At 40.6% G+C, this 14,484-nt stretch overlaps 2 protein-coding genes across 10 annotated transcripts in view; one reads left to right on the top strand and one right to left on the bottom strand.

The window, feature by feature from the left end:
• KLRG1 (killer cell lectin like receptor G1) overlaps positions 1 to 1,363 on the top strand; it is a 341,170-nt gene extending 339,807 nt beyond the window's left edge. For 5 of the 9 annotated variants that reach the window (XM_059186202.1, XM_059186205.1, XM_059186203.1 and 2 more), the window contains one exon: positions 1,022 to 1,248. In XM_059186202.1, the coding sequence (XP_059042185.1) occupies positions 1,022 to 1,093 (72 nt within the window). In that variant the 3' untranslated portion in view covers positions 1,094 to 1,248. The other 4 variants (XM_059186197.1, XM_059186196.1, XM_059186200.1 and 1 more) reach the window with 4 other exon arrangements.
• An 8,660-nt stretch (positions 1,364 to 10,023) lies between these two features.
• LOC131839081 (alpha-2-macroglobulin-like) overlaps positions 10,024 to 14,484 on the bottom strand; it is a 40,069-nt gene continuing 35,608 nt past the window's right edge. Inside the window, exons 32-36 of the mRNA XM_059186183.1 lie at positions 13,663 to 13,753; positions 12,092 to 12,160; positions 11,014 to 11,116; positions 10,508 to 10,549; positions 10,024 to 10,169 (exon numbers count right to left, since the gene is read on the bottom strand). Of these exons, the coding sequence (XP_059042166.1) occupies positions 10,153 to 10,169; positions 10,508 to 10,549; positions 11,014 to 11,116; positions 12,092 to 12,160; positions 13,663 to 13,753 (322 nt within the window). The 3' untranslated portion in view covers positions 10,024 to 10,152. The remainder of the gene's footprint in view (positions 10,170 to 10,507; positions 10,550 to 11,013; positions 11,117 to 12,091; positions 12,161 to 13,662; positions 13,754 to 14,484) is intronic.

Raw genomic sequence — 14,484 nt, 5'->3', positions numbered from 1 at the left:
AAGGAAAACTGAAAAAGAAAACTGAAAAAGAAAAACACAGCAACAACACCCCCAGCTAGCGGGGAGCCCCCAAGTCAGGAAATGCTTATGACAGAGAATACAGGCTCGCTGAGCTTACTGAGGAGCTGCCAGCTTCCCACAAAAGACCCAGGAAGTTTCCAGGTGTGGTTTGCGCAGCTGTAGAATACAGGAGCCACAGCGTTGCTCTGACCCAGAAGGAGGCAGAGAAAATGAGCCACATCACACACACCCGGTCCTTCATGGTCCCCTGTGGGATCCAGACTCTCCTGTATAGATTGGATTACTCCAGCCTGCAGGGATCTCGCTGGGCACGTGAGACCCTGGACATCTGGAGGGGAGTCACAACAAATCCTTAGGGAGTTGGAAACGGGCCATCTGTACCCTGGTGTTGAAGAAAAGATGGGAGTCCTGGTCTGGCATCTCTCTCCCTTGGCCTGTCTCCTCCTGCCTGGCAGTGCTGTCTCCCTGACCGGCATTTGTGGTACGTACAACCAGGTCTAGCTCTTGAACTGCCAATCTCCTTCTCCTCAAGCGTAGGTGGACACATTCTGTTTTCCACTGGTACGATCCTGTGTCCCCTCCATTGACCTGGAGAGCATTATGGCACAGAGAGAAACCTTTCCTAAACTCATGCAGCAAGCCTCAAATGATAGCAACAAAGCCTGCCCTTACTGAGTACCACAGTGGCTCTAAAGAGAAAGATTGTCCTCCAAACAGGCTGGCCTTAGACGTCATTATGTCTCACAAGGAAGTACTTGTACCATTTTCCAAACAGAATGTTGTGTGTTCACACTCAGTGAGTCAGTCTGCTAATATATCATCCTTATTAAGTCACGTAAGGATACAAGTAAACAGCCGGAAACATCTGATCCCCAGGCTACAGGTTTGAAGAAATCAGTGCTTTGGATCATAGGGCGTTGGCTGGAAAACATTGTCACGGATTTTGGGAATATTTGTCTCAGTCTGTGTTTTCCACTTCCTTGTATCTGCATTCTTCCAGTGGCATTTTTGGCCAGCTCAGCCAGAGAACCAGAAAATGAGCCACCTCCATCCTCATGAACCCCCTTGCTGACTTCTCCGACCACACTGGGGAAGAAATTATAAGAGCCAGTGGAATGTTGGAGGCCATTGTTAAGAGGACATGACTGTGGGTTGACCCATGGGCTTGACCTTGGCACTGGGAGGCTCCTTACCCATTCTTGCCTTGGAACATATTCAGCTTGTCTTTCCTACTCCCAGAAGCTGCCCTGGGAACACCTGCATGGTATACTGAACCCAGGTTAAGTTTTGGCGCGTGGCTGTGGAGAGCTACTCATTTTGCAGCTGTTGAACACAGCCCCTGTGTAAGTTCTCTTTGCTTATTTGGTCTCTCTCTGCCCTCAATGTCCAGGGGCTGGTTTCAAATTTCACCTGGGAAGTTCCTGAGGAGGGTATGAACCAACAGCGACAGACTCATAGGAAGGGAATTCTCCTCAATAAAATCGCATATAAGTTTAGTCACGTTAGTTACTTTAGCAAAAAAGAGGATAAAGAATTATGTAGTATTAGAGTAGGAGGTGGCATTCAAGCATACAGTTGGAGATTTGGTGTGGAAAACAGCAATAGAAAGAGGTAGCAGAAGAGAGCCTGGAAGGAAAGGGGACAATATAAAATAGGGCTATGGGTGGTACTCATGGTCTTCCATGCACTGAGGGCAAGAAGAATTAGAACTAGACGTGCCAGAGCGTATCTTCTTGTCCCCATGGTGCAAGAGATCAGAAACATGGTGTCTCCCTCCTTGCACTCTGTCTGGTCTCAGAAACCCCCCCACTTCACAGGAATTTATTTCTGAGAGCGCTCTGTGCAAACAGAATGTCCCACTCCAAGGCTTCCAAGCAGGGTGTGTGGCATTTGGCAAGAACTCCCTGATAGGGGTCATGGCTCTCAGCGGTGTCCAGAAGTGGGTCAAAGCAGATGCTGGTAGTAAAGAGTCCAGGGAATGGAAATCCTATAGCCAGAACCCACATCTTAGATGTTCCTCATCTTAGAACAGCCTCGCAGCCTCAGCACTGTGGACATTTAGGGTCAGATGAGGGTTTATTCTGGGGTGCTGAGCTGTGATTGTAGTGTGTTTTGCCGCCTCCCCGCCTTTACCCATTAGATGTCAGTAGCATTTGCCCAGTGTGACAACCAAAGACGTCTCCGGTCTCCTCTGTCGAGAACGACTAGCTTATGAAGTCCTGATAAGAGATTTTCAGCTCTCCCAGTTTGTGGACGCTGGGAAGATTCAGACCTTATTACCAGTGACATGTCATTGCCTGCAGTTTCTTCAGCAGAATAGTGTTCCTGGGAGCGCCTGGGTGGCTCAGTGGGTTAAAGCCTCTGCCTGGGGCTCAAGTCATGATCCCAGGGTCCTGCTCAGCTCTCTGCTCTGCAGGGAGGCTGCTTCCCTCTCCTCTCTCTGCCTGCTTCTCTGCCCACTTGTGATTTCCGTCTGTCAAATTAGTTAACTAATTAAAAAATCTTAAAAAAAAATAGTGTTCCCCAGACTTTACCACATCACGGCACACGTGGAAAATGAGAATATTTGCTCAGGATAGTAGTAAGTCAAAGGTTTTGTTGCAGCTAAAGGTGACTGCTTTGAGGGCTGAGGGTTCAATATTTGGGACACACCTTGATTCTTTTTGCAGCACATAAATGTAGTTGAGAAGTGATTAGCATTTCCCTGAGCAGTATTTTTTCACCTTTTACAAGTCTCTTCTCCCAACACTTTCTTACAGAGGTCTTTCCTGCACCCCCACGCAGAGTGGAGCTGTAACCATGCCCCATCCCTACTTCAGTGCTCCCCTTTTCCCCCTCCATAGCAGGAAACATTTCTTATTTGCAATTTAAATTTCTTGTTTATATATATATATATTTATATATTTATATTTATATATAAAACTTATATATAAATATATAGATAAAAATTATATATATTATATATAAATATATATAATTTATAAAAATTTATATATAAAAAATATATATTATATATATATATTTTTTTAAATCTTTCTACATCCTCTAGAATATTAAGTTCTCTGAAGGCAGAGATTTTGCCTTCTGTTCTGTTTCCTGTTGGTCCACAGTGTGGCTGCTCAATGAATGACTGTTGAATGAACGCGTGGTTCCTTAACATGAAACAGAAAGCAAAATATTTGAGAGTTGACGCAGATAGGGATTATGAGGCTAGACGCACAGGAAAGCTGTATGAAATGTTTGTTTCCCATAACAATTACAGTGTGGCTGGATTAACTCTCCTGTCTTCCTGCATTCTAGGAGTCTCTGTCTTGTATTTGAACTTTATCAGAATAAATGACGTAAGAGTACATTAGCTGCACTTTGCCTGAGTCCTACGGTGGCTGAGGGACATTTTGTCTAGTTAAATATTAACTGCTTTCAAATGCAAAAAGCCCAATAACTGGACATGACCAATTTTTTGTTCTCAAAATGCCAGCCCAACTATGTATGCTATGATATTAATTCTCTATACTTGTTTTTATGGGAAGCTAATGAGAATACACTATGTGAAAAACCTAATAAACGTTTTTCAGATGATTGCTATTCATCAGATGATAATTCTTTCATTTTAAAAATGAATTTGGTAATTTAGGCAATTTCATTCATTTCTAAAAGCTATAAAAATACAATACTTTGGTAACAGTGTCAGTCTCTGAGTATTAAGATCTTGTTTCTTTAAGGTTACTCCCCCAAATGACCCAAGTCCATTGTCCAGTGAGAACAATGGCTCCTTTAATCCCCTGCAAAATTTTTGTCTAGGGGAGTTTTAATATCTCTCCATCTTGCCTTTTTTTTTTTTTTTTAAAGGATGCATGAAAGACATCTTTTATGATAGTCCACAAGCATCTGGTCAGTTATAGAGGGCTGCAAACAAAAACAGACAACGCCTGGAATGCAAACCCAGGCTTTATTATTGTTTTCAACTTTTTTTCTGGGTTGTAAGGCAAATTAAACAAACTGACTCACTGGACATTTTATTTTTTATTTATTTTTTTAAAGATTTTATTTATTTATTTGACAGAGAGAGATGACAAGCAGGCAGAGAGGCAGGCAGAGAGAGAGGAGGAAGCAGGCTCCCTGCTGAGCAGAGGAGCCCCTCACTGGACATTTTAAATGCAAATCAATCGTATTTACTTTTTTCCCTATGGGATCCCATAAACTTCCCATGGATTTTGCTGAGTTCTCTCTTTCCTTGCCCCAGGTGGGTAAAATCTGCCATTTATGTGTAAAGAATTAAGAATTTCATCTAATAGAAGAAGAGTTTCTGAATGTTCTAATAAAAAAAATCAGAGATAAATTCATAATCACATTTCACAGGTGGAGTAATAACAATGTCTCAGCCTTAAATATTGCTTATAACATAGGGAAGCCATTCAGCATTTAAAAACTGACAAAAGTAAAATACACACTGGGTAAAAATGCAGAAGATTAAAAAGAAAAAATAAAAAAGGCTTCCATTCATCAGCCCTACTCTTCTACTTCCTGTTTTAGAAATATCCACTGTTCATTTATTTTGTTTCTCTCCAGGGAAGTTTTCTTTCCATTCTTTTAAAAGCATGGAAAGCATACTTAGAAAAAAAAAAGATGATTACAAATGAAGAGAAAGTTCTCTGTGACTACCCTTCATTTGCTGTCTTCCACACTCTCCAAAGAGATATTTAGAATTAAAAAAAAAAAAACAAAACAATCACGGGGCACCTGGGTGGCTCGGTAGGTTAGGCCTCTGCCTTCAGCTCAGGTCATGATCCCAGGGTCCTGGGATCGAGCTCCGCATTGGGCTCTCTGCTCAGCGGGGAGCCTGCCCCCCCCGCCCCGCCTACTTGTGATTTCTCTCTCTGTCAAATAAATAAGTAAAATCTTTTTAAAAAAAAATCACTATTTTACATCCATCTATGTATCTCAATAGAAAAAAACTCACGGCTGAGTGTTTTTTCTCTATAACGGTAGCAGTATGCAAATAGTCAGTCTAAAATTTGCTATGTTCTCCCAGTTATAGTGTTTCACAAGCCATGTTGCTATGTATAAAGAGACAGATAATTCATTTTAGCTGCCCTATAGTGTTCTATTGTGCAATACTACATTTTATTACATTTCAATATCCAAATTGTGGTTTCTATTTTTTTGTTTTTCAAAAATTGGTGGAAAAAATCTTAGTATAAAATTAGCCATTTTAACCATTGTTTAAATGTACAGTCCAGTGGCATTAATTACATACGCAATGTTGTAGAACCATCCCTACTAGTTCTGAAGAAGCCTTTTCTTTTCTTTTTTTCCTTTAAAGATTTTATTTATTTATTTGACAGAGACAGACAGCCAGAGAGGGAACACAAGCAGGGGGAGTGGGAAAGAGAGAAGCAGGCTTCCCGCTGAGCAGGGAGCCTGATTCAGGGCTTGATCCCAGGACCCTGGGATCATGACCTGAGCCGAAGGCAGATGCTTAACAAGACTGAGCTACCCAGGTGCCCCTAAAGAAGCCTTTTCATCATTCCTAAGACACAAGACAAACTCTCTACTCACTACACAATAGCTGGCCCCCCATCTTCCACCTGCCTCCAGTAGCTCCTAATCTACCTCTTGTCTATGAATTTGCCTATTCTAGATAACTTCATACAAGTGGAATCAGACAGTGTTTTTGTCCTTGTGTGTCTGGCTCACTTCTCTTGGCATAATGTCTTTAAGTTTCCTGCAGTTGCAGTGTGTACCAGAACTTCATTCTTTTTATGGCTGAATAATATTCCAGCCCAAGTATACAGCACATTTTATTTTTCCATTCATCTGCTGTTGGACGCTTGACTTCTACCTTATTGGGAATAATGTTGCTGTGAACAGTGGTGTATGAGCTGCTGTTTTCAGATCTTTGGGGTGAGTTGGTCCTTAGGAGTGGAGTTGTTGAACCATACAGTAATTCAGTGTTTAATCTTTTGAGGAATCACTAAGTGTTTTCCTAGTGGCTATGGATTTTACCTTCTTAGGAGCAATATATAAGGGTTAAAATTTCTCTACATCCTGGGCAACGACTGTTACTTGCCTTTTTTTTTTTTTTTTTTAATTACTCATCCTAGTAGGCTTAAGGAGGTATCTCATTGTAGTTTTGATTTACATTTCCCTGATGACTAATGGTATTGAGTGTCTGTTGTGTACGTATTTGCCATTTTTGTATGTTCTTTGGAGAAATCTCTATTCAAGTGCTTTGACATTTTTATTTATTTATTTATAAAGATTTTATGTTTATTTATTTGTCAGAGAGAGAGAGCAAGCACAGGCAAGCAGAGTGGCAGGCAGAGGCAGAGGGAGAAGCAGGCTCCCCGCCCATCAAGGAGCCCGATGTAGGACTCGATCCCAGGACACTGGGATTATGACCCGAGCCAAAGGCAGCCGCTTAACTGACTGAGCCACCCAGGTGTCCCAAATTGGAGGTTTTTAAACTGGGTTCTGTTTTTGTTGTTGATTTATAGTTCTCTCTGTATTCTGAATGTCATACTTCTATCAGATAAGTGATTTGCAAATATTGTCCTCCATTGTGTGGGTCGTTCTTCACTCTTTGAAAGTATCCATTGGGGGAGCCTGCTTCCCCCTTTCTCTCTCTCTGCCTGCCTCTCTGCCTACTTGTGATCTCTGTCAAATAAATACATAAAATCTTAAAAAAAATAAAAAAATGAAAGTGTCCGTTGATGCATGAAGTTTCTAATTTTAACGAAGTTCTGTTTACTTATATTTTCTCTTACTATCTGTGTCTTTGGTGTCATATTTCATTAACCATTGCAGGAGCCCCTCAGGCTCAGGCCCTTCTGCCTTGTCATCTCCCCATTCCCTTCTCTGCCAGCACAATGAATACAAGGGCATGGACCCAATTACTTGCATTTTCCAATATATTTTTAAAGCCTCAGATTTCTATTAACTCTGTGCACAGGAAATTGGAGAAAATGATTGGATATAAAATGTAATTTTTAAAATGGTAAGCCATTTCACATTTGCTTTTTTGTGGTTAATTGCTTTCCAGTGCATTGTTATTATTGTTCAGAAACAACCTTGAGCATTCCTATTTCTGAATGGATTTCCCTTGGACAGATCATGTTATTACTGGCAGGCTTTAAAACATTATTTAATTGGGGCGCCTGGATGACTGAGTTAGTTGTGCATCTGCCTTGTGCTTAGCTCCTGCCATAGAGTTCCGAATCGGCTCTTTGCTAGGCGGGAAGCCTGCTTCTCCCTCTCCCTTTCCTCCTGCTTGTGTTTGTTGTGCCTGAGTTTTCGCGTCCGAGAGACCATCAAGGAGCCAACACCGATGTAAACATATGAGGGTTTATTCAGCAAGCTTAAGCTTGGGCCCAAGTATACCTAACACAATGGAGTAGGGACTTGGACCCCAAACCAGATTACAGTCAAAGTTTTTAAAGGCAGAGTAGGGGTGGACTCGGCAGTGGGTGAGGACAAAGGGGCTGTTGTAAGTCTCTAAGGAATTTTGGAAGCAAGGTCTCCAGGACCTTGCAGGGCTAGCTATTGTTGGGAGAAAGGTTATTTATTACTGAAAATCTTCTCGTGAAACCCTTTAGATGTATACCAGTGGGCCATATACTTGGGAATGATTCTCGACACTATCTTGGAGGTTTAGAGATAAAGTTTCACATTTCTCCTATCAAGTGTCCTTGTTAGTGAGATTTGGGCTTAGGAGAAATTTAACTTTATTTCCATTTCCTTCTGCCTCAGCCTTCTTTAGTTTTATGGTGGGGAGGGCGACGTTAGGGCTTGGGGAACTGCGTTACTTACCTTTGGAAATTGGGCTATTGTTAAGATAGCTTCTTTGTTGTAAATCTCCAGGACATTTGTAAACCAAGGGAGACTCCTGTCTTGCAGGATTGTGATCTCAGCAAGTTAGCTATTTGTTTTTCTTTTAGGGCAGCCCCGGGTGGCTGAGGATGTCACACATACTACCAAGGGGAGGGGAGTGGGTGGAAAGGGGGTACAAAGTGCCAGCTTTTGTTTTGTCAAGATGGCTGTACTTATGTCAGGGCTAGACTCGAGGTGGGTACAGCCTTGTTTTTCTTTGCCTCGACAGTGTTCCCTCTCTCTCTGTGTCTCTGTCAGATAAATAACATCTTCCAGTGGATGTCTTTGCACCCTCACACACACACCTGTGGAGGGTGATAATGATTTCCTTCTTTACGGATGAGAAAACTGAGTTTTGAGAGGAGTTAAGTGTGGGTAAGATTCCATAGGTGCTAAGTAGCAGAGTTGAATTTTGAGTCCATTCCATTTTCCACATCTGTGAAAACATGTGCTTTTCCCCTACCATATGACACTGCAAATAATGTAAAATGTGGAAGGAAGAGGATTCGCAGAAGAGGGAAACCCAGTCCCTGACCACTTTACCATTAGGATAATCATAGCTTGGCCCTGGTTATCGAGTTTGTGCTGAATAAATCTTATGCCTCATCATCGCTGTGAATTTTTCTGTGTGGGGTCTCGGCTGTGCTACTGCAGCTGGGCAAGTGATCTGGGATTCAAGTAGGGGGGGTGCCTGAATGTGTGGAATTCAGTGATAGCTTTTATCTTTTACTTTTGCCCAGTCCAGGGATAGAGCTAATAATGCTTGAACTTCAAAGTCCTTGAGAGTTCTTAGCTGATACCATCCAAGCTTCAGTCAAACTAACCCCAATGAAGACATGGACTCCTAGGACAACTCCAGAGATCTCGGTGAACTCCTGAGGCTTCTGTCCCTCCACCCATAAATAAATGCTTTCAATACTTACCACAAAGAAAATGTAGAGACTGGGTATTCTGGGGACACTGATTTCTTTCTTTCTTTTTTTTAAAAGATTTTATTTATTTACCAGAGAGAGAGAGAAAAAGAGCAAGCGAGTACGCCCAAGTAGGCAGAGAGGCAGGCAGAGGCAGGAGCAAGGAGCCCAATGCAGGACTCGATCCCATGACCTGAGCCAAAGGCAGCGGCTTAACCTGCTGAGCCACCCAGGCGTCCCTCTTTTTTTTTTTTTTTTTTTTTTTTCAAGATTTTATTTATTTGACAGAGGGAGATCACAAGTAGGCAGAGAAGCAGGCAGAGCGAGAGGAGGAAGCAGGCTCCCTGCTAAGCAGAGAGCCCAATGCGGAGCTCGATCCCAGGACCCTGAGATCATGACCTGAGCTGAGGGCAGAGGCCCTAACCCGCTGAGCCATCCAGGCGCCCCTGGCCAGTGATTTCTGCCTCTGAACTCCTCCTTGAGTTTACACCTATCCTTTGATCCTGGTTTGATGTTCTGGGAAAAAAAAAATACTCCAATATAACATACTTATTCGGGCTTTTGAGTCCTATATACCCTTTCTTCTAAGAGAGCTCACTTTCTTTTGAGAGAGAGAGAGTCGGGGGGAGGGGCTGTGGGAGAGGGAGAGAGGGGCTCGATCCCATGACACTAAGATCATGATCTGAGCCAAAATCAAGAGTCCCGCACTCAACTGTCTGAGCCACTCAGGCACTCCTAAGAGAGCTTGCTTCTAACATGTCACCCTTTCAGCATTTTCCATCTGTCATCCTTTATTGAACCTGAGACCCACAGTTAACTGACAAATCACTTGTATCAGTCAATGGCAGATTTGGTTCTGAGGAGATGTAATCCCTGTTCAGGTAAATTTCCAACTAATGATGATGTCTCCCAATGTAACTTACCCAACATTGTATTTCATTATTTCCCTTTAATGTGAAAATTCTTTTCTAGTCATAAAATGCATGCTGACTTTTTCTTAGGGTATTCCTGTAGCTAAACACCCTTCACACTGTCCTAGGGCATAATCCAATACTTTCTCTGCAACCCCTAATGAAGGCTGTTCAGACCAACATTGCTGTAATAGTTCTCATTTGCTGAAGTCCCTCAACCCCTGATTGCTATGAATTTTTAACCCCAGGAATCTACCGGGAATTGTATGGAAATGTAATAAATGTTTATTGAAAGAATGAGGAAACAGTGATAAAGATTGACCAGGTAAAAAGGTTTATTTCAAATCTTCATAGATCACAAAAATTCTTTTCATCTACAGAGACCTCAGTCCATGGAACAGGGACCCCAGCAAAGCGGTTTTCCTTGTCGTTGGTGATCTTCAGGCATTTCCATGATCTGTGATAGTGGAAAGAAGAGAGAATCAAGATGGACTCAGGCTTCCTGAGTAGTGACTCTTCCATCCCTCAGATCTGGGTAGCATTCTGTCTAAGGAGGCCTGATTGGCATAGTGGGAAGTGAGATTTATTACTTATATGTATCCAACAAATAATCCTATGAACTATGTGAAGTTTGACTATCAGTGGCCCTTTCCCAATAAATGCATTTTTCTTTAATAAGTTGCACTGTGAGCAAGATGATGTCTATGAAAAATAGTTAGCCAGAATTTTATGGAGGGATGTAAGAGACAAGCCAAGGGGTTCTGACTGCATTTGGAAAGAAAGTGCATTACTTACCTTTGCTGCAAGGAGCATCATACTCAGCAATTGCAAACTCATCTGAATGAAAACAAAACCATTAGGTGAAGTGAGAGGGAAAGATTTATGGAATACAGGTCAGTTAAAAATATTTTATTATGGGAAGAATTGTATCAGAAACATCAGCATCATCCATTTCATACATTGCTTGCTGTTTTATATGTTAACTCTTCAAATACAGTATATTTCTTTCCCCTAAACGTCTGAAAGACAGTTCAGTTGTTCTATGTATTTAAGTCTCACATTGTTTTGCAGTTGATTTATCTGAAGAAAAGGGAACTAAATATCCTACAGGTGGTCTGTGTTAGTAGTTGATGTATTTGTATGATAGATAGTTTCTATAACATGTATAGAAGACAGAGAAGAGTCAGATTTGATGGGGACAAAATTAAAGAACAGTGTAATAAGTTGCCCCCCCACATTTCTCAAATCTAAATTTTTGTGACCAGAAATTTAGTTTCTAAGTCAAAGTTTTTCACACTCACCTGTCTCATAGTAATCATAGACTTTCACTATGGCTGGCTTCAGCTCTATTACTGGGACATCTTGTAGAACCGTGAAGGACATGCTGAGTGTCTGATTTGTCACCTAGAAAGCAAAAGGGAATTACAAGCTTTCTTCTCTCTTCTTTGAATGAGTTTAATTAGTCATCTACTTTTGGAGAGAAAAACTTTTTATCGACTAACAGTGTCCTTAAGTGGCACAGAAAGCTCCCAGGGTGAATGAAAATATCCCTAAATTTTGCTTAAATAACCCAAACAATTCATATACTCTGATCAATACTGGTCCATGGGCTCTTTGTAAAGGGTGAATGATACATGATTTTGTTGGGTGAATGACGACATTCATTTTTCCATATCCAGAGATTTGGTATAGTTTTACTTCTCTGTCTTGTAGAAATACTGTGTTGGCTTAACAAGTCATATAAAAGATCTATCATTACAGCCTTATTACAATTTCACAAAACTTGTAAAATATAATGTCCGTAAATATAAGAATGAATAAATTATGTTAGAACACAGAACTAGAAAATGAGATTGGCTTATTGGTTGACTGATCTTATCATTTTATGGTGTATCCTTGCTAAAATGGTCAGTATTTCCTCGTTTTATACTGTCGACATAATAATTGAGATGTGAATTATATAATTGATATATCTGAGGTATGATATATGTAATATGTAATGTATAACATCAATTATGTTGATGTTGATACAATAATATAAGGAAGAAACCAATGGGTTTCTTTCTTACATTACTTGATATCTTCCAAACAGGTTATGGACATAAACACATTGTGCAGAGAAATTTTTTGTTTATGAGGTCAAGAAGTATTCATATCCTCATATTATAATAGTCATTTTTTCTCACAGTCTTACATGAATTGCAAATAAAGAAGAGGAGAGTATTTACTGGAATTAATATTAGAATGCTCAAACTTTTGCCATGGAGGCGATGTCTCCAAAATGCCTTCATTCACTTTCCTTAGGATAGGATTAGTATATCTCCCTTCGAGAGATTATTGCCTATATATTTTTTGCAATTAGATTGGCAGGACTCTCACCTTATCCAGATAAATCAAAACATGGTTATTGTTGACTTCTGTTCGGCTCACATAGTTTGATCTTTCAAGCTGAAGAAAATTAATACATCACAAATGTTAATAAACAGGTGAAGCCTCTGCGAAAACCAGAGAAACGAAGAATTTTTATTACCAAATTAAGCCTGAGGGTAAAGTTTCTTCAAGGGATTTTTGTAAGTGAAGATGATAATGTTTTTAAATTAAAAATGAGAGATAATTGGGATGCAGGGTTTGATATTAGGACACATGACCTATGTGTAAAGTTGATATATCTGAAGAGAAGTGAAATAAGTATCCTAAACTTGGGAACTTTCTGTATTTCGATGTTCAATGTATATTCTATTCCTTCAAGAGGAGGGTTTCTCTTTTTTTTTTTTTTTTTAAAGATTTTATTTATTTATTTGACAGAGAGAAATTACAAGTAAGCAGAGAGGCAGGCAGAGAGAGGAGGAAGCAGGCTCCCTGCTGAGCAGAGAGCCCGATACGGGACTCGATCCCAGGACCCTGAGATCATGACCTGAGCCGAAGGCAGCGGCTTAACCCACTGAGCCACCCAGGCGCCCAAGGAGGGTTTCTCTTAAAACTTTTCTTTTTGCTTGCTCTTATAGCAATCTCATTTTTCTCTGAACTTCTGTAATAATTAGAGTTTATATTTATTGGTCATTTTTATCTATTGGTCATTTTTGTATTTTTTTCCACTGGTGCATAAGCTTTATCTTCTTCTTCTTTTTTTTTTTTAAAGTTTTATTTATTTAAGTAACCCTCTACACCCAAAATGTGGCTTAAGCTCACGACCCTGAGGTTCCAGAGTTTCATGCTCTTCTGACTGAGCCAGCCAGGAGCCCAAGCTTTATCTTCTTAAGTGTCTAAGCTCCATGAAAGCAGGAGCTTGCTGACATTCTTCTAGTAGATGTGGCTCTTGGAAGGGAGCTGTTTGTAACATGAAACAGATAGTCTCTGTGGGTGTCACCAAAGCAGTGACGGGAAGCCTGCTGGAGCTGGCAAGGTCACCAAGTCTGCACGGAAAGTTCAGGAGGCTCAATGAATATTATCCCTAATGCCCTCCACCCCAGTCCTAACCAGCTGTAGAAGAATGGTTACAGTAATGTGTGTCTTAATTGGCCACTTAAGTTTAAAAGGAAGACTGGCTAATGATAAAAATGCCCCAGAAAACCTTTGGAGGGAAGAGAGAATGTTTTGTGGATCATTCATTTGTGTATATATGCGTATGTGCGTGTGTGTGTGTGTGTGTGTGTGTGTGTGTGTGTGAGTTTTAACTTATTAGTTTTAAAAACAAGTACTTTTTAATGGGAGAAACTTGACCAAAAAATTTGTCAGAGAATTTTGAGACCCCCTAAAACAAAGCTTAATGAGCAAGTCCACACACACCAAAAAACCTGTATACAAACATGTTAAATTCTATTTCTGACTTTGGAGAAAGTAATTTTTTGACGTTTCATAGAAGTGACTGAAAAGATTCTAATATTTTCTTAGTCCGGAGACACCTAAAACATTAAATAAAATAGAGCCTCCTGGACATACGCTAGACCTACCATTCTCACTGTTGGTTTCAGGGGAATGAAGCCGGACACCATCTTCACGTCAATAATCACCATGTTGGAGGCGGGACGACTCCCGGTGTAACTGAAGATTCAGGGAAGAAAGGAGTTAAAATTTTCTGTGTTACTAAGTATTCTCCTTTTCTATGCCCAGAGCAAGCCCTCACTGCCCTCAAAGGTACATGGAGGGCTTCCTAAATGTCCTCCCCAAGTGGATGCATTACAATCTCCAGGGAATGTGTTGAAACCACAAAGACCAGGCTGTACCCAAGACCTGATGAGTCAGGACTTCACATGTGTGGACTCGAGGCACTGCAGTTTGAGAAAGCATGTGATGCAGAGCTGGGTCTGAGACCTCTAATCTCTGCCAGTTATTTGTGACATGTACTTTAACTTTTTTTCCTGAATAGTATCCCCACCCAGGTTAGAATATTCTTGTGGACAGATACATTTTTTGTTAGCCCTAGAGCCATCTGAATAGTGCTGTATATATATATCTATTTTTCTCCCAAATTGATTATTTTGTATAGAATCTGAGATTTATTTATTGCCAGTAGGAATTCTAATTAGAGAGTCACTACTTCCTTCTATTCATGCTTTTCAGGAATTCTCCATATCTGCCCTGGATAGAGCAAGGATGATATCAAATATCAAAAGGTCTACCATTATAGCCTTATTAAAAGTGCATAAAACTTGTAAAATATAAAGTCCACAAATGTAAGACCTAATAAATTATGTTAGAACACAGAACTATAAAATGAGATTGGCTTATTGGTCGACTGATCTTATCATTTTATGGTGCATCCTTGCTGAAAT

This window comes from Mustela lutreola, chromosome 8 (assembly GCF_030435805.1).
Source record: "Mustela lutreola isolate mMusLut2 chromosome 8, mMusLut2.pri, whole genome shotgun sequence".
In the NCBI taxonomy this organism is placed as follows: domain Eukaryota; kingdom Metazoa; phylum Chordata; class Mammalia; order Carnivora; family Mustelidae; genus Mustela; species Mustela lutreola.
Note: the sequence above shows the minus strand (reverse complement) of the source record. Positions and strands in the feature narration are given on the sequence as shown.